The sequence below is a fragment of the Panthera uncia genome, chromosome F1 (assembly GCF_023721935.1).
Source record: "Panthera uncia isolate 11264 chromosome F1, Puncia_PCG_1.0, whole genome shotgun sequence".
In the NCBI taxonomy this organism is placed as follows: Eukaryota; Metazoa; Chordata; class Mammalia; order Carnivora; family Felidae; genus Panthera; species Panthera uncia.
In genome coordinates this window covers 7764170-7789320 of record NC_064813.1, presented here as the reverse complement: position 1 = coordinate 7789320, position 25151 = coordinate 7764170, and the positions used below count along the sequence as shown (strand labels likewise).

At 38.9% G+C, this 25151-nt stretch overlaps 1 protein-coding gene across 2 annotated transcripts in view; it reads left to right on the top strand.

Annotated features, from left to right (window-relative positions):
- The window catches only part of WDR64 (WD repeat domain 64), a 149936-nt gene that overhangs the window by 53644 nt on the left and 71141 nt on the right, over positions 1 to 25151 (top strand). For both annotated transcript variants that reach the window (XM_049633850.1, XM_049633852.1), the window contains one exon: positions 8558 to 8697. In XM_049633850.1, coding sequence (XP_049489807.1) covers positions 8558 to 8697 — 140 coding nt within the window. The remainder of the gene's footprint in view (positions 1 to 8557; positions 8698 to 25151) is intronic.

Sequence of the window (25151 nt, the reverse complement as noted above, 5' to 3'; positions counted from 1 at the left end):
ATTATTTAAAAAAAATATACAGTAGTCTATCGAAAAGCAAAACAAGTAAAAATACTGCACTAAAAGTTAGAAGAGCTGGGTTTAGTCATAACCTGGACACTAACCAACTGTCTGATTTTCAACAATCATGTAATCTCTCCCATTGCTCACTTTCCTTATCTGGTAAACAGAGGAAGTTGAACTACATCAATTCCAAGATTCCCTTGAGCTTAAAATACCCTGATTCTCTTGTTTAAGGAAATTCCTGTTCATAGGGAGATAAATTAAAATGTTCTTTGGAAATTTTGGAACCCAGTCTGCTAATTAGGTATTACTCAATATATAGTCAGAGCTTTGTGTACTCAGAAAACTGAGGCATTAATGCACCACAGACTTCTAAATTTCAAGCAAGGACATCAAGAAAGCAAAGCATATGTATAAGGAGTCTGCAGAGTAGTATGTGGGAGTCATGGCTTGCACAGGGGGTGAGTTTCCTGATGCTTGGTGGTGATAATTCTCAAAATGAACAGGGATCCAAGTCTGTAAGCTGTGCTAATTGAGGTTATCTTTTTTTTTTTTAATTTATTATTTATTTTGAAAAAGACAGAGATGGTGTGAGCAGGGGAGGGGCAGAGAAAGAGGAAGAGAGAGAATCCCACACAAGGCCTCACGCTGTGAGCACAGAGCCCCAAACGGGGCTCAAACTCAGGAACTGTGAGATCATGACCTGAACCGAAACCAACAGTGAGATGCTTAACCCACTGAGCCACCCAGGTGCACTGAGGTTATCCTTTAAAGAGCCCCGCACTGAAGTCTAGAACACATAAGAGAACAAATACTAAGATCACATGTTTTCAAAAAAAGAGGTGATGTCCTTCTTTCACAATTTCTTGATCCCCATTGCCCTTTGCTGAGCCAATGACTGTCTTGGCTTATTCCTTGTGAGGAAATGATGCTGACCACTCATCAGAAGGAGGTAGGGGTGTTCTGGGGATGAGGGCAAGAGCACAGTGGTCCTGGGACAGAGAATAGAACTATCATGGACTCTGTCCCAGCATGGCATGTCTTGAGTTTGGTGAAAATATAGTGGCCTCTATCCTACTTCAACTCAGACCCTCCTCAGGAAACCCTATAAGAAAGCAAAATGGCACAGCTATAGTGAGCTCTGATTCCTAAATTGGATTCTTCTGAAAAGACAAACTGTCACTTCCATCTTAATCAACTCCTTTGAACAGCACTTTGGTCTCACACAAAATAATTCAAAATGTAAGAATTGACCAGGTTTCATATATTTTGTAATATTAGATATTTTAATCATTTCTGAGGGGGAAAAAACACAAACGTGTTTGGTAAAGTTCTGGAACTCAAACCACTTCAGTGTTTATGGAATACGGTATTTGACCTTCATTATAACCTCAGTGGTCATTATATTATAAGATGCCCAGCTATAGCTTTGAAATCTTATTAATTATAGGTTTTCTAGCTTTCTTACAAAACCAAAACATCTAGCAGTATGACTGACAGGCAAGTGATACTTTTCACCATGCAAAATTTATTAAATTGTCACAGTTACAGAGCTTCTATTAGTAGAAAATGCAATTCCTCAATAACTGAAAACACGTTTTCCTCAGGAGAATACTCTTGTTGATTAGTGACTCAGCCAAGCACATTGCTAAATGTACTGTATGTACCAGCTGATGACTCAAAATATACTATGAAAGCAGCTTTGCTAGGCATAGTTGAATGTGTGAAATATGCAGGGACATTTGATGAGCTTGAAAAAATAGAAGCTCTTGCAGGGAGGTAAAAAAAAGCCAAACCAGGACAAGGTATTTACAAAAACAAAACAAAACAAACAAAAAAATTGCAAACTTCCTGAGCATTGTTGTAGTGACCATGAAGAATTTTTTTTTAAAGCTAATATCCATCTCTATTGGCATTTTAAGAGCTAAACTCCTACTTTGGAAGTTCCAGTGTATAAAAACAATTCTCTGCCATCCAAGATAACTTGGAGGCTCTGCATGCACTTGTTAATATTTCATTCAACAAATATTTCTTGCACAGCTTTACAGACTAGGCATTATGTGTCATAGAGATCAGGTTGTATTTTAACCTTCTAGAATTCTAAATTTAATCATACAAATAAGACATATTAATACATAACTATAATACAACATGGATCATGAGTCAACAGATTAATAATCGTAACAATAACAATACAGATTAAGCACTGTAGACATTTAGAGCTTAGTATCATGTCCCTTTCTGATCATTCTGGCTCCAAATAACCACCACACAGACCACGTAAGGATTCCATTACTATCAATAAAAACCAAACCCAACTGGAAGACTCTGGTAGCACACAATGGGTTTCTTTCATAATGCACACTGGACAAAGCTCTTCGTTTGCCACATTTCTCAAGTCATAATCTTTCATTGTATCCTTCTTCCTGTGTCATACAAGTCACAGATTTTCTTCTGAGGATAGCCCGACTTCATCCTCCAGGAGTGGTAAAGCCCAACTACCTGTGGGCCTGAGGCTCAGGTTCTGAACATACTTGCCAATGAAAAGAGAATGCAAGCAAAATACTGCATTATAGGAATTATTCAGTATGAATCATGTAGCTGATAATCTGGAGTTTTTCTCATTACCTTTACAAATTCCTGGTTGCTCTGTACTCTCACTGTAGTAATCCCCTCCCTCCACAGCACACAATCATAAAACTTTAGAATGGGAAGGAATCTCAGGAGATCAAAATTTTGCAGATAAGGAAATTGAGGCCCCAGAAAAGAGAATGGTTTGTCTCAATTCATCATGCAACCGGTCGTCTCAGAAACCTGAGCTCAAGTCAGTCCTCTTTGCTCCCAGCCCCTTTTTGCAACCCCTGGACCACAGCAATCTGGTTGACACAGTCTCTCCCTCCCTTGCTTTTCTCTCTGCATTGAGCCAGCTCATCTCATCAAGAGTGAGGCATTTGGATCCACTGACTCACCAGCTGAAATAGGAGCTTGCTAAAGGAAAGAAAATCCTATCTTTGTATGTGGCCTTATCTAAATCACTGTGAAAAAAAAAAGGAAGAGAGAAACTAAAATAAATGAAAAATAACAAAAGAACAAGGAATTAACCCTTTATGACCCATAATATATCATTTATAGTAGAAAATCCTACCTTCAGATTTGAAATATTTTCTATGAACGCTTACTTTACCTCCAGATCATTCATGCTTGCCTTAGTGGTTCTACTAGATTATAAATTCTCAAGAGCAGGGCATGTTTTGTATCACTGTGAATGCATTCTTCTCTCTCTCCCCCGAACATTTTATATAAAATACATTGCACATGACAGCGATTTAGAAGAAGAAGAATAGAGTCGTAGTAATAGTCCACTCATAGTCCAGTAACTGTTCAGATTATCCATGTATGACCCCATTTAATATCACAATAAGGTTATGACGAAAGTTCCAGTCATCCCTGATATATATACAGATGAGAAAACCCAGATATAGAGAGATGAAGTCACTTACTTAAAGCCATAAGGCTAGTGAGTGATAGAGCCAGGTTTCAAATCAAGGTAGACTTTCCCCACATACATATTTTGTAAGCACTCCCTGAGTGACTCTACTAGCCAATTCATTCGCTTAGCAAACATGTATTAAGCACTTACTATTTGTCAAACCCTGCTGTAAATGAGAAATATAAGACCCACCAGATAATGAGTAAACAGATATTTAAGCAAATAATAATAATAATAATAATAATTAAATAAGGTTTTTGCTATAAACAAAACAGGAAGAAAACAACCTAAGAATGGGGAAGAAATCCTAACACCATCTGAGGCTGGGGACAGTGATCAGGGGCAGCTTTAGGGAGGAAATGTTGGAAATAAGTTCTAGAAGGTATAAGTTTTGGTCTTCTGAAAAAGACTTTCAGTAGGGTCAGTATCTAGAATTTTTTCAACATCTAACAAAATGTCAAGCATGAAGTAATTTCTTAAGATATTTTTTTTCTTGTTAATAAGAGCAACGTGGAAGTTTTAAATTTAACAAAACATCCCCCTTACCCACTTAAAATATCTTGGTCACCGTCTTGGTCAGCTTAGGCTACCATAACAAAATACTATAGGCTGGATGGTTTAAACAACAGAAATTTATTTTGTCAGTTTTAGAGGTTGGAAGTCCAAGATCAAAGTACCAGCATGGTCAATGTCTTGTGAGAGCTCTCTTGCTGGCCAGCACATGGCCATTTTTTCCCTCTATCCTCACATGGCAAAGAGAGAGAAAGAGAGAGAGAGAGAGAGAGCATGAGAGCTAACTCTCTGGTGTCTCTCCTTATAAGAACAGTAATCCCATCATTAGGGCCCAACTCTGAAAACTTCACTCTAACCTAATTATCTCCCAAAGACCCCATTTCCAAATACCATCACATTGGGGGTCAAGGCTTCACCATAAGAATTCTGGGGAGACATGATTCAATCCATACCAGTTGCCTGAGAAATAGAAGGTAAGAGTCAATTGTGCCCTGAGATTTTTCAGCCTGTCTCTACTAAGATTCCATAACCCAACAACTTCTGGAGTGGAAGGAATCAGGCGAACATTCAACAAAGATTTATTTTTGTTTGGATACATGTTTTCCCAGTCTTGTGCCACTTGATAGTTAAACTTCTGAGCTAGGATTCAGCATCCCAAAGTTGAAGTTGTGGAAGTTGTTCAATAAATATTTGAACTCCCACTGTAGATTACACACTTGAGATACTATGATAAAAAAGAAAAAGTTCTGCCCTCGAGTGGATGGTAGAGAAAAATGAATAATTAATTATAAAACATGCTGGGGCAGGGAACACATAGGCAGGGGCACTTGGTTTTAAAGAATATGAAGACATTTTGAAATATTCTTGGAGGTAAAGGTATGCTAAGATTTGAAGAATGGATTGGAATACTCAAAGGAGAGAAATAAAATACTATGTTCCTTTTTCTTTTTATGGAACTTGGCAAAATAATCATAGAATTATGAAAACATTTGTGTCTAGAACATTTCTTTGGTCTATAAATGTCCAGCTGGTAAGTTATCTAATTCTCCTCCCTGACTGGTGTGGGTAAGTTTATTTCCATAAAAAAATCCAATATATATCAGCAAATTCATCCTGTGGGTGGCCAAATATGTGATACCTGATTAACTAACGTGACCACTTTGAATTTTGTATTTTTTAATACACAAATTGTGTCTTGTATAACTTATATATAAATTATACCTTAAGTTATAGTGTTATTGTAGAATCTTATTTTTCTAGTGCCCTGAAGGTCCTTGATAATAAATTATCAAGAATGTGCCATAATATTCCTAATGTGATACCATTTTCTGATATGTGATTCTGGACAAATCACACTTAAATCATTAAAGTAAAGTAAATCATTTAATTGAAAATCACTTAATATGTAGGAGTTAGTTTCTTTTCTGATATAAGAGAGTTGGATTATATATTTCTAGGGTTCCAACTTGAAATTCTTTGATGATTTTATATGACTCAAAATGACATTTAATTATTTGTGAAATAGGACATCCAATATATTAAAAATATTCTGTATTTGGGGGGCAACTGGGTGGCTCAGTTGGCTAAGGGTCCAACTCTTGATTTCCACTCAGGTCATGATCTTGTAGTTCATGAGTTCAAGCCCCGCATAAGGCTTTGCACTCTCAGCATGGAGCCTACTGGGGATTCTCTGTCTCTGTCTCTCTCTCTTTGTTCCTCCCCCACTCATTCTCTCCTCTCTCTCTCTCTCTCTCTCTCTCTCTCTCTTTCCTAAAATAAATAAGCTTAATAAAATAAAAATATTCTATATTTTGTAAATTATTACACATGGTTTAGGTTGCTTGTTTAAAATAATTAGATTACAACTACGCATTAGTTTAGATAATGCTGTAACAAATAAATTGTCACAGACTTTGAGTCTGGAGTTCTCTCTTGGCCAGCAAGAGAGTGGACACAAAATTGAATACGAGAGAGGCTAATGTCCAGGAGGATACAAGAACCCTGAGTAAGGATCTTTGCTCAGTATTTATTAGGATCAGAAGGCTGAAAAGTGTGATGGACAATAAAACAGTGATCATTAAAGAGACAATAAAACGTGATCATTAACTCATGTGTGTAAGAGAAAGGGGGTTTTAAAGGTATGAGGTGTTAGGTGTTAGGATCAATACAAATCAAAGTCCTGGCACCGAGCACATGGCCATTTACTACAGGCACCAGGTCCTGTATCTGTTTATCTTAACTTTTCTAGGTGCTAAGACAAATAGAACATGCTACCTCAGGGTTAACAAGGCATTTTTGTTGTTAACTAGCTCTCAGCATTTTCACCTTGCTGCAGCAACTTTCCACCTCTATCTGTTCTTGGACAGTTTCCTCCTGTGCAAGGGGCTTTCCACTCTGCTCTATCCTTTGTTCTACTCTGGAGGCACTTTTACCCTGTGGCAGCTTTCCACTCTAAGCCTTGTTAACCCATTGGTGCAAGGTCAGAGAATTCTTAAACTTATTCCTTACAATAAATCCCAAAATGTATAATGACTCAAGCAAAATGGAAATGTATTTCTCTTACTCATGTCAAATCTGATATCAATTTTCTTAGTTCACTGGCTTAAAGTCAGTAATCTGATCACACCTAACTGCTAGGGAGTCTGGGAAATATAGTCCAGCTGTGTACCCAGTAAGAGACAATAAGAGTTGGTAAACAACTAGCTAGTCTTTATCATAAAAGTGGATGTGTGTGTGTGTATGCATATGATAATAAAATTTTATTAGATTTTAATTTTTAAGATCATCAGAATTCTAATAGACCATGGGTAAAGTATATGATTAAATAATTCATAGGAGGAGATATAATAGCAGATATACGTGGGAGAAAAAAATTCAGCAGCATCAGTTGTCATATAAATTAAATAAAAACATAGTGTCATTTTAGACATTAAAATAGCAAATATTTTAAATTGTGATAAAATCCATTTGCTGGCCCAAGTTTGATGAAACTGGTATAATCATATATAGTTGATGGCTTTGGAATTTGGTATGACCATTTTAGAAAACAACCTAACAACATGGAAATTTATCCTCAATAACAATATCCAAAAGAAGAAAAAAAATACGTAAGTTGCTGAATAAAGTGAAAGACTAGAATTAGCAGGAACATTTATTGATAGGAAATGTTAAAAAATGATGATGTAGCAGCCAAAATGATAATTATGAAGGTGTGGACCTGTGCTTTTCCACAAATGCAAAAAAAAATGGTGTGTGTGTGTGTGTGTGTGTATAATTTGAATTATATTGAACATATAAAATTTGTATTTTACAAAAGGGTACAAATTTCCAGTGATAAGATGAATAAGTTCTGGGGATATAAAGTCTACATGGTGACTATAGTTAACAGTATTGTATTGTAGAGTTGAAAGTTATGAAGACAGCAAATCTTAAAAAGTTCTGACGACAAGGAAAAAAGGTAACTGTGAGGTGGTCATGTGTTAACTAAGCTCATTTTGCAATATATACTTATATCACATAATCATGTTGCATACCTTAAACTCACACAATGTTGTATGTCAATTATATTTCAATAACCCTGGGAAAAAAAACAGAAAGCAACTTGCCTTGTAATCCCCACATATAATAACACGGTTGGTCTTTCCCTGCATTCAAGACAGCATGCTGTGATTTCTTGGTAAAAATACATTTTAAAACACAGTGATTTTTTTTATTTTGGAAACATTTATACTATATTTTTTAAATGTGTATATCAAAGATAAAAGTTAGTAATAGTGATTTTTTGTTGTTGAGAAATGGTAAACTAAATACCCCCTAAAAATAATTCAACGCATTTCAATACGAATGGAAAAGTGTTTTCCTTAACTCTGAAAATAAAAAGTTTATTTTTAAAAAAGAGGGAGAAAACAGTTAGCAGTGATTATCTATAGGGAGGTGAAGTAGGGATTCTGAGGGAAAAGAAGACATTTTTGACAAAATTATAGCCTTTTGTGTTGTTAAATCTTTTACCGTGTACGCATATGATTTTAACAATTAAAAAATAGTATGTATGCTATGATAGTAAGTATGTGTAAATTATAGATGCTTATGGATATGTGCTAGAAGGGAAGATGGAGACAGGAAAACAGTCGATTTGTTATAATGGTAGAGATTATGTGCAATTTTCCTCTTCCTCTCAATGTGAAGACAAAAGAACATCTGTCTAAAATACCTTGGGAAGTAAATAAAATACAAATAATACATTAATGCATGAATGAGTGGGAAAGTACTGAATCAAGAAAAGGACTCATAAAATATTTATAAGAATTCACATTCGTGTGTGTAAATACAATTATTGCAAAACAGCCTGACAGGAGGAAGTGGCCCTAAAGCAAGCCTGGCCTCTTAGCAAGTCAATCATAGACGGCATCCTGGAAGAAGCAGAATGTGATTTGGTATTAGAAGGATGAGAAGGATATGATTGAGAGGCACTTTTTAAACTTTGACCAGCTGTCTGTACAGCTGTCTGTATCCCTGAAAAAACAAATAACCTTCCCATGTCCTCCTTGTTAGGAGACGACAAGGTACTCCGGTTGTGGCATCCCAACATCAGTACCAAGCCGGTGGGGAAACTTGTGGGGCACATGTTCAGTGTCACCGAGATCGTAACCAATGAGAAAGATCAACACATCATCAGCCTTTCTTCTGCAAAGGTAACACAAAACAACATAAATGAAATAGACCGTTTTTTTTCCCTTAAAATCAGCCACTGGAAAATCTAGAACACATGCAATTTTTGACTGAAATAGCTGCTTGTCACTGAGAAAAATACTGTCGATGTGGAGAAGGAAATGATGAGCCACTGTTCTGTTTCTGCTGATGAGAGCATGTAAAAGAATATGATTAAATATAAGCGTTAAAGGAAGGTCGTGCTGGAAAGAGAGCAGGCATGGCTCTCCTGTTGCAGACAGGACATCATCAGCAAAGACAGAAAGCATGATGGTTCTGTTGCTGTTATTACACAATGTCTTAAATGTTCTAATCAATGTGCTAAAATAAGAAAAAAGGAGTTACGAATATTAGATATATAATGACTGAGTCATTATATTTGCAAATAATAATGATTACCTCCTCAAAAAATACAACAAAATCAGGTCTTAAATTTTTTATTTTTTTAATTATTTTATGTTTATTTTATTTTATTTTATTTTTATTTTTTAATTATAATATTTGGAATTTATTTGCCTGCTGATTAAACACATAGACCAAATATATATGTATGTTGTCTGTGTAAGACAGTTGAGGGAAATGAGAATACTAACTGGATATTTATTTATTTATTTATTTTTAAATATATGAAATTTATTGTCAAATTGGTTTCCATACAACACCCAGTGTTCATCCCAACAGATGCCCTCCTCTATACCCATCACCCACCCTCCCCTCCCTCCCACCCCCCATTAGCCCTCAGTTTATTCTCAGTTTTTAAGAGTCTCTTATGCTTTGGCTCTCTCCCACTCTAACCTCTTTTTTTTTTCCTTCCCCTCCCCCATGGGTTCCTGTTAAGTTTCTCAGGATCCACATAAGAGTGAACACATATGGTATCTGTCTTTCTCTGTATGGCTTATTACACTTAGCATCACACTCTCTAGTTCCATCCACGTTGCTACAAAGGGCCATATTTCATTCTTTCTCATTGCCACGTAGTACTCCATTGTGTATACAAACCACAATTTCTTTATCCATTCATCAGTTGGTGGACATTTAGGCACTTTCCATAATTTGGCTATTGTTGAGAGTGCTGCTATAAACATTGGGGTACAAGTGCCCCTATGCATCAGTACTCCTGTATCTCTTGGGTAAATTCCTAGCAGTGCTATTGCTGGGTCATAGGGTAGGTCTATTTTCAATTTTTTGAGGAACCTCCGACTGTTTTCCATAGTGGCTGCACCAATTTGCATTCCCACCACCAGTGCAGGAGGGTTCCTGTTTCTCCACATCCTCGCCAGCATCTATAGTCTCCTGATTTGTTCATTTTGGCCACTCGGACTGGTGTGAGGTGATATCTGAGTGTGGTTTTGATTTGTATTTCCCTGATGAGGAGTGATGTTGAGCATCTTTTCATGTGCCTGTTGGACATCTGGATGTCTTCTTTAGAGAAGTGTCTATTCATGTTTTCTTCCCATTTCCTCACTGGATTATGTGTCTTTCGGGTGTGGAGTTTGGTGAGCTCTTTATAGATTTTGGATACTAGCCCTTTGTCCGATATGTCATTTGCAAATATCTTTTCCCATTCCGTTGGTTATTTTTTAGTTTTGTTGGTTGTTTCCTTTGCTGTGCAGAAGCTTTGTATCTTGATGAGGTCCCAGTAGTTCATTTTTGCTTTTAATTCCCTTGCCTTTGGGGATGTGTCAAGTAAGAAATTGCTATGGCTGAGGTCAGAGATATCTTTTCCTGTTTTCTCCTCTAGGGCTTTGATGGTTTCCTGTCTCACATTCAGGTCCTTCATCCATTTTGAGTTTATTTTTGTGAATGGTGTGAGAAAGTGGTCTAGTTTCATTCTTCTGCATGTTGCTGTCCAGTTCTCCCGGCACCATTTGTTAAAGAGACAGTCTTTTTTCCATTGAATATTCTTTCCTACTTTGTCAAAGATGAGTTGGCCATACTTTTGTGGGTCCCACTTTGGAGTCTCCATTCTATTCCATTGGTCTATGTGTCTGTTTTTGTGCCAATACCATGCTGTCTTGATGATTACAGCTTTGTAGTAGGGGCTAAAGTCCGGGATTGCGATGCCTCCTGCATTGGTCTTCTTCAAAATTACTTTGGCTATTCGGGGCCTTTTGTGGTTCCAAATTTTAGGATTGCTTGTTCTAGCTTCAAGAAGAATGCTGGTGCAGTTTTGATTGGGATTGCATTGAATGTGTAGATAGTTTTGGGTAGTATTGACATTTTGACAATATTTATTTTTCCAACCCATGAGCACATAATGTTTTTTCATTTCTTTATATCTTCTTCAATTTCCTTCATAAGCTTTCTATAGTTTTCAGCATTACAGATCTTTTACATCTTTGCTTAGGTTTATTCCTAGGTATTTATGCTTCTTCGTGCAATCGTGAATGGGATCAGTTTCTTTATTTGTCTTTCTGTTGCTTCATTATTAGTGTATAAGACTGCAACTGATTTCTGTACAACGATTTTGTATCCTGCAACTTTGCTGAATTCATGTATCAGTTCTAGCAGACTTTTGGTGGAGTCTATCGGATTTTCCATGTATAATATCATGTCATCTGCAAAAAGTGAAAGCTTAACTGCAGCTTTGCCAATTTTGATGACTTTGATTTCCTTTTTTTGTCTGATTGCTGATGCTAGCACTTCCAACACTATGTTAAACAACAGCGGTGAGAGTGGACATCCCTGTCGTGTTCCTGATCTCAGGGGGAAAGCTCTCAGTTTTTCCCCATTGAGGATGATGTTAGCTGTGGGCTTTTCATAAATGGCTTTTATGATGTTTAAGTATGTTCCTTCTATCCCGACTTTCTGGAGGCTTTTTATTAAGAAATGATGTTGAATTTTGTCAAATGCTTTTTCTGCATTGATTGATGGGATCATATGGTTTTTATCTTTTCTTTTATTAATGTGATGTATCACGTTGATTGATTTGCGAATGTTGAACCAGCCCTGCATCCCAGGAATGAATCCCACTTGATCATGGTGAATAATTCTTTTTATATGCTGTTGAATTCGATTTGCTAGTATCTTATTGAGAATTTTTGCATGCATATTCACCAGGGATATTGGCCTGTAGTTCTCTTTTTTATTGGGTCTCTGTCTGGTTTAGGAATCAAAGTAATGCTGGCTTCATAGAATGAGTCTGGAAGTTTTCCTTCCCTTTCTATTTTTTGGAACAGCTTGAGAAGGATAGGTATTCTTTTTGAGAAGCCTGGCTAGAGGTTTATCAATTTTGTTTATTCTTTCAAAAAACCAACTCTTGGTTTCATTGATCTGCTCTACAGTTTTTTTAGATTCTATATTGTTTATTTCTGCTCTGATCTTTATTATTTCTCTTCTTCTGTTGGGTTTACGGTTTCTTTGCTGTTCTGCTTCTATTTCCTTTAGGTGTGCTGTTAGATTTTGTATTGGGATTTTTCTTGTTTCTTGAGATAGGCCTGGATTGTAATGTATTTTCCTCTCAGGACTGCCTTCGCTGCATCCCAAAGCGTTTGGATTGTTGTATTTTCATTTTCGTTTGTTTCCATATATTTTTTAATTTTTTCTCTAATTGCCTGGTTGACCCATTCATTATTTAGTAGGGCGTTCTTTAAACTCCATGCTTTTGGAGGTTTTCCAGACTTTTTCCTGTGGTTGATTTCAAGCTTCATAGCATTGTGGTCTGAAAGTATGCATGGTATGATCTCAATTCTTGTATACTTATGAAGGGCTGTTTTGTGACCCAGTATGTGATCTATCTTGGAGAATGTTCCATGTGCACTGGAGAAGAAAGTATATTCTGTTGCTTTGGGATGCTGAATTCTAAATATATCTGTGAAGTCCATCAGATCCAATGTATCATTCAGGGCCCTTGTTTCTTTATTGACCGTGTGTCTAGATGATCTATACATTTCTGTAAGTGGGGTGTTAAAGTCTCCTGCAATTATCACATTTTTATCAATAAGGTTGCTTATGTTTGTGAGTAATTGTTTTAATATTTGGGAGCTCCCGTATTTGGCACATAGACATTTATAATTGTTAGCTCTTTCTGATGGATAGACCCTGTAATTACTATATAATGTCCTTCTTCATCTCTTGTTACAGCCTTTAATTTAAAGTCTGGTCTGTCTGATATAAGTATGGCTACTCCAGCTTTCTTTTGGCTTCCAGTAGCATGATAAATAGTTCTCCATCCCCTTACTCTCAATCTGAAGGTGTCCTCAGGTCTAAAATGAGTCTCTTGTAGACAGCAAATAGATGGGTCTTGTTTTTTATCCATTCTGATACCCTATGTCTTTTGACTGGTGCATTTAGTCCATTTACATTCAGTGTTATTATAGAAAGATATGAGTTTAGAGTCATTGTGATGTCTGTAGGTTTCATGCTTGTAGCAATGTCTCTGGTACTTTGTCTCACAGGATCCCCCTTAGGATCTTGTAGGGCTGGTTTAATGGTGATGAATTCCTTCAGTTTTTGTTTGTTTGGGAAGACCTTTATCTCTCCTTCTATTCTAAATGACAGACTTGCTGGATAAAGAATTCTCGGCTGCATATTTTTTCTGTTCATCACATTGAAGATTTCCTCCATTCCTTCCTGGCCTGCCAAGTTTCAGTAGAGATCCGTCACAAGTCTTATCAGTCTCCTTTTATATGTTAGAGCATGTTTATCCCTAGCTTTCAGAATTTTCTCTTTATCCTTGTATTTTGCCAGTTTCACTATGATATGTCGTGCAGAAGATCGACTCAAGTTACGTCTGAAGGGAGTTCTCTGTGCCTCTTGGATTTCAATGCCTTTTTCTTTCCCCAGATCAGGGAAGTTCTCAGCTATTATTTCTTCAAGTACATCTTCAGCACCTTTCCCTCTCTCTTCCTCCTCTGGGATACCAATTATGCGTATATTATTTCTCTTTAGTGCATCACTTAGTTCTCTAATTTTCCCCTCATACTCCTGGATTTTTGTATCTCTCTTTTTCTCAGCTTCCTCTTTCTCCATAACTTTATCTTCTAGTTCACCTATTCTCTCCTCTGCCTCTTCAATCCGAGCTGTGGCTGTCTCCATTTTATTTTGCAGCTCATTTATAGCATTTTTTAGCTCCTCCTGGCTATTCCTTAGTCCCTTGATCTCTGTAGCAATAGATTCTCTGCTGTCCTCTATACTGTTTTCAAGCCCAGCGATTAATTTTATGACTATTATTCTAAATTCACTTTCTGTTATATTGTTTAAATCCTTTTTTGATCAGTTTGTTAGCTGTCGTTATTTCCTGGAGATTCTTTTGAGGGGAATTCTTCCCTTTAGTCATTTTGGATAGTCCCTGGAGTGGTGTGGAACTGCGGGGCACTTCCCCTGTGCTGTCTTGAATAACTTGCATTGGTGGCCTGGGCTGCAGTCAGACCTGATGTCTGCCCCCAGCCCACCACTGGGGCCACAGTCAGACTGGTGTGTACCTTCTCTTCCCCTCTCCTAGGGGCAGGATTCAGTGTGGGATGGCGTGGCCCATCTGGGCTACTTGCACACTGCCAGGCTTGTGGTGCTGGGGATCTTGTGTATTAGCTGGGGTGGATCGGCAAGGTGCACAGGGGCGGGAGGGGCAGGCTCAGCTCGCTTTTCCTTTGGTGATCCACTTCAGGAGGGGCCCTGGGGCACTGGGAGTGAGTCAGACCCACCGCTGGAGAGATGGATCCGCAGAAGCTCAGCGTTGGGTGTTTTCTCGGTGCAAGCAATTTCCCTGACAGGAACTGGTTCCCTTGGGGATTTTGGCTGGGGGATGGGCAAGGGAGATGGCACTGGCAAGCGCCTTTGTTCCCCACCAACCTGAGCTCTGTTGTCCGGGTTCAACAACTCTCCCTCCTGTTGTCCTTCAGCCCTCCTGCTCTCCGAGCAGAGCTGTTAGCTTATAACCTTCCAGATGTTAAGTCCCGCTTGCTGTCCGAACATACTCCATCCAGCCCCTCCACTTTTGCAAGCCAGGCTCAGGGGCTCTGCTTCACCGGCGGGCTGCCCCTCTGCCCCGGCTCCCTCCCACCAGTCTGTGTAGCACGCACCGCCTCTCCACCCTTCCTACCCTCTTCTGTGAGCCTCTGGTCTACACTTGGCTCCAGAGAATCCATTCTGCTCATCTTCTGGTGGTTTTCTGGGTTATTTAGGCAGGTGTGGGTGGAATCTAAGTGATCAGCAGGACACGGTGAGCCCAGCGTCCTCCTACACTGTCATCTTCCTCCTCTCAGGTCTTAAATTTTTTAAATTGAAGATAGTTGACACACAAAATCAGTTTAAAATTTTAAGAGCAGATTGTTCAGTAAGGTGGTTTGTGACAATAGCAATTTCTAAAAAATAAATAAATTTCTATGTAAGAGCAATAACCACAATGGTCAAAGAGATAGCATTCACGAGAGCAAAAATTGTGAAATACCTAGAAATAATCTTAACAAGCGATATTCACCATTAATATTAAGATAATTAGGTTTTTCTGAAGTACTTTTATTGAAGAACATGAACAAAGGTACATGCTATGTTTTCTGCATTGGAATAGGGTACTATAAAAGATATTCTCCATCAAATTGAACAATTTTTAATGCTATTATTTTTTAATGCATTCATGATTATTTTAAGCATCAGTTTGTGGTTTAGTGTTAATGTCAAAATACTGATATACAAGAGTATCTTAGAAACTTTGGAAAATATCATTATAAGCCAGCATTTCTTCCTCTGTCAGATATTAACACATACTCTTTTTTTATTTTTTAATGTTTATTTATTTTTGAGAGAGAGACAGACAGAGCATGAATGCGGGAGGGGCAGACACAGAGGGAGACACAGAATCCTCAACAGGCTCCAGGCTCTGAGCTGTCAGCCTAGAGCCCAATGTAGGACTCAAACTCATGAGCAGTGAGATCATGACCTGAGCTGAAGTCAGATCCTTAACCAACTGAACCACCCGGGCACCCCAACACATATTCTAAAAGTTGCAATAAATAAAACAAAGCAGTATTAAATGCAGAACGAGTTAGACACATCCATGAAACAAAAAAGGCGAGAATGAATTCATGTGTGTGTGGGAATTTTGTATATTATAAAAATAGCAACCCAAGTCTTTGAGGATGATGGTAGTTCATTAAATGTTGGGAAAACTGATTAACCATATAAGGAAAAAATATATATAATTAGATGATCCCTTCATAATGAACAGCAAAATATCCCATACACATTAAAGATCTTACATGTAAAATATAAAAACATAGAAGTTCTGTGATTTTCCAGAAGAAAATACAGGTGAATATCCCTATAACCTTAGAGTAATTCCTAAGCATAGGACCTGTGACTACAGAAAAATAAATATGGTGGTTTCCTGTCTCACGTTCAGGTCCTTTATCTATTTTGAGTTTATTTTTGTGAATGTTGTAAGAAGGTTGTCTAGTTTCATTCTTCTGCATGTTGCTGTCCAGCTCTTCCAGCACCATTTGTTAAAGGGACTGTCTTTTTTCCATTGGATATTCTTTCCTACTTTGTCAAGGATTAGTTGGCCATACTTTTGTAGGTCTAACTCTGGAGTCTCCATTCTATTCCATTGGTCTATGTGTCTGTTTTTGTGCCAATACCATGCTGTGTTGATGATTACAGCTTTGTAGCAGAGGCTAAAGTCTGGGATTGTGATGCCTCCCGCTTTGATCTTCTTCTCCAAAATTACTTTGGCTATTCGGGGCCTTTTGTGGTTCCATATGAATTTTAGGATTGCTTGTTCTAGCTTCGAGAAGAATGCTGGTGCAGTTTTGATTGGGATTGCATTGAATGTGTAGATAGCTTTGGGTAGTATTGACATTTTAACAATATTTATTCTTCCAATCCATGGGCACGGAGTATTTTTCCATTTCTTTATATCTTCTTCAATTTCCTTCATAAGCTTTCTATAGTTTTCAGCATTACAGATCTTTTACATCTTTGGTTAGGTTTATTCCTAGGTATTTTATGCTTCTTGGTGCAATTGTGAATGGGATCAGTTTCTTTATTTGTCTTTCTGTTTCATTATTGGTTTATAAGAATGCAATTGATTTCTGTACATTGATTTTGTATCCTGCAAGATTGCTGAATTCATGTATCAGTTCTAGCAGACTTTTGGTGGAGTCTATCGGATTTTCCATGTATAATATCATGTCATCTGCAAAAAGTGAAAGCTTGACTTCATCTTTGCCAATTTTGATGGCTTTGATTTCCTTTAGTTGTCTGATTGCTGATGCTAGCACTTCCAACACTATGTTAAACAACAGCAGTGAGAGTGGACATCCCTGTTGTGTTCCTGATCTCAGGGGGAAACCACCAAAACCCTAGAAGAGAAAGCAGGAAAAAACATCTCTGACCTCAGCTGCAGCAACTTCTTACTTGACACATCTCCAAAGGCAAGGGAATTAAAAGCAAAAATGAACAATTGGGACCTCATCAAGATACAAAGCTTCTGCACTGCAAAGGAAACAATCAACAAAACTAAAAGGCAACCAAAGGAATGGGAAAAGATATTTGCAAATGACGTATCAGACAAAGGGCTAGTATCCAAAATCTATAAAGAACTCCCCCAAACTCCACACCCGAAAGACAAGTAATCCAGTGAAGAAATGGGAAAAAAACATGAATAGACACTTCTCCAAAGAAGACATCCAGGTGGCCAAAAGGCACATGAAAAGATGCTCAACATCACTCCTCATCAGCGAAATACAAACCAAAACCACACTGAGATACCACCTCACGCTGGTCAGAGTGGCTAAAATGAACAAATCAGGAGCCTATAGATGTTGGAGAGGATGTAGAGAAACGGAAACCCTCTTGCAGTGTTGGTGGGAATGCAAACTGGTACAGCCACTCTGGAAAACAGTCGGAGGTTCCTCAAAAAATTAAAAATAGTTCTACCCTATGACCCAGCAATAGCACTGCTAGGAATTTACCCAAGGGATAAAGGAGTGCTGATGCATAGGGGCACTTGTACCCCAATGTTTATAGCAGCACTTTCAACAATAGCCAAATTATGGAAAGTGACTAAATGTCCACCAACTGATGAATGGATAAAGAAATTGTGGTTTATATACACAATGGAATACTGCTTGGCAATGAGAAAGAATGCAATATGACCTTTGGTAGCAACATGGATGCAACTTGAGAGTGTTATGCTAAGTGAAATAAGTCATACAGAGAAAGACAGATACCGTATGCTTTCACTCTTATGTGGATCCTGAGAAACTTTACAGAAGACCATGAGGGAGTGGAAGGAGGAAAAAAAAAAGAGAGTTGGAGGGAGCCAAACCATAAGAGACTCTGAAAAACTGAGAATAAACTGAGGGTTGATGGGAGGGTGGGAGGGAGGGGAGGGTGGGTGATGGGCTTTGAGGAGGGCACCTGTTGGGATGAGCACTGGGTGTTGTATGGAAACCAATTTGACAATAAATTTCATATTTAAAAAAAAACAAGCACATTTTGCTACAACCTAAAAAAAAAAAGAAAAAGAAAGAAAAAGAAATATGACTATGTAAACATTTAAACTTTCTGTGAATTATAATAATTACCATTTATCAAATGTTCACCAAGTGCCAGACACTGTGGTACACATTTTACATACTCAACTCACTTGATGCTAATAACAGCCCTATAAAGTAATTATCATAATTTTGTATGTATAAAGGCAAATGAGACCTAAGTAACTTACCCAAGGTCACATAGCTACTTAGTGGCTAAATATAGTCTATCCCATCTGTCCCAACCCTAAACAGTTGCCCTATACATTTTTAAAAATGTTAAATACAGATTAGCAGAGGGGCAAAAATGCAACAAAAATAACAAAAACTGGAATAAGATCCTTGAACAAATAAACTTTTAGGCATTTCTTCTTCTTCTTTTTTAAAATGTCTATTTATTTATTTTAAGGGAGAGAAAGAAAGCGAGTGGGAGAGGGGCAGAGAGAAAGAGAAACCATCCCAAGCAGGCTCTGAGCCATCAACACAGAGCCTGACGTGGGGCTTGATCCCATGAAACATGAGATCATGATCTGAGCTGAAATCAAGTTGAAGGCTTAACTGACTAAGCCACTGAGGCACCCCTAGGCATTTATTCTAATGTAATAATCAGATAAGTGTCCAAAGACCCATAAAACAGGATGTTCATTGCACTGTTGCTTGTACGCTGATTTAAGAAGGAAGGAAAGTGGGGTGCCTGGGTGGCTCAGTCGGTTAAGCGGCCGACTTCGGCTCAGGTCATGATCTCACAGTCCGTGAGTTCGAGCCCTGCGTCGGGCTCTATGCTGACAGCTCAGAGCCTGGAGCCTGCTTCAGATTCTGTGTCTCCCTCGCTCTCTGACCCTCCCTTGTTCATGCTCTGTCTCTCTCTGTCTCAAAAATAAATAAACGTTAAAAAAAATTTAAAAAAAAAGAAGGAAAGAAAGAAAAAAAAGAGAGGTATGGGAAGGAGAGTGAGAAATTCAAAAATCTAAAAATAGGGCTTTGATTCAGTAAGTTATTTTATTTACTTGTTTGTTTGCTCTCCAGTGTTATTGAAATATAATTGATACACAGTACTGCATAAGTTTAGGGTACACAGCATAATGGTTTGACTTACACATATTGTGAAATGGTTACCACAGTAAGTTTAGTGAGCATGCACCATCTCATGTAGATAGAAAAAACTAAAAGAAAGAAAGAAAATAAATTCTTTCCCTGTGATGACAGCTCTCAGGATCTACTCTCTACAACTTCCACACACATCACACGGCAGTGTCAGCGACAGTCATTGTGGCTTATGTATCTTGTTCCTGGAAGTTTGTACCTTGTGACCCCCTACATCCCCAATCCCTCCCCTTCATTCAGTAAGTTGTGATGTGTCCTTTCACATCATAGTAATATCATACAGACTTTCAGTGTTATATAGATGAACACTGATGGGAAAATACCTAAACGTTAGGTAAACATTGGGAAATATAATGAAAAGCATGTAAGAAATTATTTTATTTTAAAACATTTCTTTGTCTATCATACATTACCAGGGGTGATTAACAAGATGTTGTAATTACCTGGGTGCCAAATTGTGAATGGATTATTTTTTTTCGTGTTTTTTTCTTACCTATTTTTTACAGTAAGTACTGCTTTTATAAGGAAACTATTTTTAATTTTAATTACATTAAAAAAATTAATGGTACTGGAAAGACAGTGAAGGTTTTGAGGCACTAAAATTAAACCACGTTATGAATTGAGAACTGGAGTCCCCTCTAGAGAAATTAAAGACAACAAAGATACCTGTCTAGCAAATATTTAGGCCATTCATGTCTAGAGGTGAAGAGACATAAGCGATTAGATTTCCCATTTCTTGTAAGCGTAACAGGTGTATTAACATTATGATGCTCATTCAAACACCCCAGCAGCTTCACTGGGAAAATTACTTGATATCTTTCCACACGGTTCTTCATGTGTAAAGTGTATTTTTGCCTACAGGGTTATTATAAAAATTAAATGATCTCATTCATTACTTATTCAGGAAGCATTTATTTCTTGAGCATCTATTATGTGACAGGTACTGCTCTGGCTTCTAGAGAAGGGAGCACTGAATGAGTCAGATAAGGCCCTTTTCACAGGACATTGACATTCTGGGGGAAGAGAGAGTCGAACGAAGTAGCAAATAAACAGGAAAATAGCATGGTAAGTATTCTAATGAAAAGAAATTACAATCATGTCATGTGACTGAAAATCACCTCTGAAGAGGTGACAGAAAAACTGAACCCAGGATGACCAGAAGAGCCAGCCCCACAAAGATCTGAGAAATGAGCAATTTAGCCAGAGAGAACACCAAATTCGGCCCATACGTGTTTTTTTCTAGAGCTGCCATCATCATTTCTAGTAGTAATATCATTAATTACAGCAAAAATAGCATATTTTTAAACATCTAGCATTCCTTCAAATTGCTTCATATAAACTAGTTTTCAACCCATCAAGCTTTAATAAATCACCAGCCAGGGGCGCCTGGGTGGCTTCAGTCTGCTAAGTTTCTGACTCTTGATTAAGGCTCAGGTCATGATCCCAGGGTCATGGAATCAAGCCCTGAGTCAGGCTTGCACTGAATGTGAAGCCTGCTTAAGATTCTCTCGCACGCACTGGTTCAATATCCGCAAAACAACATGATTCATCACATCAATAAAAGAAAGGACAAGAACCATATGATCCTCTCAATAGATGCAGAGAAAGCATTTGACAAAATACAGCATCTTTATTGATAAAAACCCTCAAGAAAGTAGGGATAGAAAGATCATACCTCGAGATGATAAAAGCCATATACGAGCGACCCAACGCTATTATCATCCTCAATGGGGAAAAACTGAGAGCTTTTCCCCCTAAGGTCAGGAACAAGACAGGGATGTCCACTGTCACCACTGTTATTCAACATAGTATTGGAAGTCTTAGCCTCTGCAATCAGACAACACAAAGAAATAAAAGGCATCCAAATCAGCCAGGAGGAGGTCACACTTTCACTCTTCGCTGATGACGTGATACTTTAGATGGAAAACCCAAAAGATTCCACCAAAAAACTGCTAGAACTGATTCATGAATTCAGCAAAGTTGCAGGATATAAAATCAATGTGTAGAAATTGGTTGCATTTCTGAACACCAACAATGAAGCAACAGAAAGAGAAATCAAGGAATCGATCCCATTTACAATTGCACCAAAACCCGTAAAATACCTAGGAATAAATCTAACCAAAGAGGTGAAAAATCTATACACAGAAAACTATAGAAAGCTGATGAAAGAAATTGAAGAAGACACAAAGAAATGGAAAAATATTCCATGCTCCTGGATAGGAAGAACAAATACTGTGAAAATGTCGATCCTACCCAAAGCAATCTACATATTCAATGCGATCCCTATCAAAGTAACATCAGTATTCTTCACAGAGCTAGAACAAATAATCCTAAAATTTGTATGGAACCAGAAAAGACCCCGAATAGGCAAAGCGATCTTGAAAAAGAAAACCAAAGCTGGAGGTGTCACAATCCCAGACTTCAAGCTATACTACAAAGCTGTAATCATCAAGATAGTATGGCACTGGCAGAAGAACAGACACTCAGATCAATGGAATAGAATAGAGAACCCATAAATGGACCCACAAACATATGGCCAACTAATCTTTGACAAAGCAGGAAAGAATATCCAATGGAATAAAGACAATCTCTTCAGCAAGTGGTGTTGGAAAAACTGGACAGCGACATGCAGAAGAACGAACCTGGACCACTTTCTTACACCATACATAAAAATAAACTCAAAATGGATGAAAGACCTAAATGTAAGACAGGAAGCCATTAAATCCTCGAGGAGAAAGCAGGCAAAAACCTCTTTGATCTTGCCCACAGCAATTTCTTACTCAACACATCTCCGAAGGCAAGGGAAACAAAAGCGAAAATGAACTACTGGGACCTCATCAAAATAAAAAGCTTCTGCACAGCAAAGGAAACAATCAGCAAAACTAAAAGGCAACTGACAGAATGGGAGAAGATATTTCCAAAAGACATATCAGATAAAGGGTTAGTATCCAAAATCTACAAAGAACTTATCAAACTCAACACCCAAAAAACAAATAATCCAGTGAAGAAATGGGCAAAAGACATGAATACACACTTTTCCAAAGAAGACATCCAGATGGCCAACCGACACATAAAAAAATGCTCAACATCACTCATCATCAGGGAAATACAAATCAAAACCACAGTAAGATACTACCTTACACCTGTCAGAATGGCTAAAATTAACAACTCAGGCAACAACAGATGTTGGCGAGGATGCAGAGAAAGAGGATCTCTTTTGCATTGTTGGTGGGAATGCAAGCTGGTGCAGCCACTCTGGAAAACAGTATGCAGATTTCTCAAAAAACTAAAAATAGAACTACCAAATGACCCAACATCTGCAGTACTAGGCATTTATCCAAGGGATACAGATGTGCTGTTTCGAAGGGACACATGGACCCCCAGGTTTATAGCAGCACTATCAACAATAGACAAAGTATGGAAAGAGCCCACATGTCCATTGATGGATGAATGGATAAAGAAAATGTGGTATGAGAAGGTCCGGAAGATGGCGGCGTAGGAGGACGCTGGGCTCACCGCGCGTCCTGCTGATCACTTAGATTCCACCTACACCTGCCTAAAGAACCCAGAAAACCGCCAGAGGATTAGCAGAACGGAGTCTCCGGAGCCAAGCGCAGACGAGAGGCCCACGGAAGAGGGTAGGAAGGGCGGCGAGGCGGTGCGCGCTCCACGGACTGGCGGGAGGGAGCCGGGGCGGAGGGGTGGCCCGGGGTCAAGCAGAGCCCCCGAGTCTGGCTGGCAAAAGCGGAGGGGCCGGACGGACTGTGTTCCGACAGCAAGCGCGACTTAGCGTCTGGGAGGTCATAAGTTAACAGCTCTGCTCGGAAAGCGGGAAGGCTGGAGGACAAAGGGAGGGAGAGCTGCCGAGCCCCCGGAGGGCAGAGCTCAGCTTGGCGGGGAACAAAGGCGCCAGCGCCATCTCCCCCGCCCATCCCCCAGCCAAAATCCCAAAGGGAACCAGTTCCTGCCAGGGAACTTGCTCGCGCAGTGCAAACACCAAACTCTGTGCATCTGCGGAGCCAAACCTCCGGCAGCGGATCTGACTCCCTCCCGCTGCCACAGGGCCCCTCCTGAAGTGGATCACCTAAGGAGAAGCGAGCTAAGCCTGCCCCTCCAGCCCCCGTGCACCTTGCCTACCCACCCCAGCTAATACGCCAGATCCCCAGCAACACAAGCCTGGCAGTGTGCGAGTAGCCCAGACGGGCCACGCCACCCCACAGTGAATCCCGCCCCTAGGAGAGGGGAAGAGAAGCCACACACCAGTCTGACTGTGGCCCCAGCAGTGGGCTGGGGGCAGACATCGGGTCGGACTGCGGCCCCGCCCACTAACTCCAGTTATACACCACAGCACAGGGGAAGTGCACTGCAGGTCCTCACCACTCCAGGGACTCTCCAAAATGACCAAACGGAAGAATTCCCCTCAGAAGAATCTCCAGGAAATAACAACAGCTAATGAACTGATCAAAAAGGATTTAAATAATATAACAGAAAGTGAATTTAGAATAATAGTCATAAAATTAATTGCTGGGCTTGAAAACAGTATACAGGACAGCAGAGAATCTCTTGCCACAGAGATCAAGGGACTAAGGACCAGTCACGAGGAGCTGAAAAACACTTTAAACGAAATGCAAAACAAAATGGAAACCACGATGGCTCGGCTTGAAGAGGCAGAGGAGAGAATAAGCGAACTAGAAGATAAAGTTATGGAGAAAGAGGAAGCTGAAAGAGAGATAAAAAAATCCAGGAGTATGAGGGGAAAATTAGAGAACTAAGTGATACACTAAAAAGAAATAATATACGCATAATTGGTATCCCAAAGGAGGAAGAGAGAGGGAAAGGTGCTGAAGGGGTACTTGAACAAATTATAGCTGAGAACTTCCCTGAACTGGGGAAGGAAAAAGGCATTGAAATCCAAGAGGCACAGAGAACTCCCTTCAGACATAACTTGAATCGATCTTCTGCACGACATATCATAGTGAAACTGGCAAAATACAAGGATAAAGAGAAAATTCTGAAAGCAGCAAGGGATAAACGTGCCCTCACATATAAAGGGAGACATATAAGACTCGTGACTGATCTCTCCTTTGAAACTTGGCAGGCCAGAAAGGCTTGGCACGATATCTACAGTGTGCTAAACAGAAAGAATATGCAGCCAAGAATCCTTTATCCAGCAAGTCTGTCATTTAGAATAGAAGGAGAGATAAAGGTCTTCCCAAACAAACAAAAACTGAAGGAATTTGTCACCACGAAACCAGCCCTACAAGAGATCCTAAGGGGGATCCTGTGAGACAAAGTACCAGAGACATCACTACAAGCATAAAACATACAGACATCACAATGACTCTAAACCCGTATCTTTCTATAATAACACTGAATGTAAATGGATTAAATGCACCAACTAAAAGACATAGGGTATCAGAATGGATAAAAAAACAAGACCCATCTATTTGCTGTCTACAAGAGACTCATTTTAGATCTGAGGACACCTTTAGATTGAGAGTGAGGGGATGGAGAACTATTTATCATGCTACTGGAAGACAAAAGAAAGCTGGAGTAGCCATACTTATATCAGACAAACTAGACTTTAAATTAAAGGCTGTAACAAGAGATGAAGAAGGGCATTATATAATAATCACAGGGTCTATCCATCAGGAAGAGCTAACTATTATAAATGTCTATGCGCCGAATACCGGAGCCCCCAGATATATAAAACAATTACTCATAAACATAAGCAACCTTATTGATAAGAATGTGGTCATTGCAGGGGACTTTAACACCCCACTTACAGAAATGGATAGATCATCTAGACACACAGTCAATAAAGAAACAAGGGCCCTGAATGATACATTGGATCAGATGGA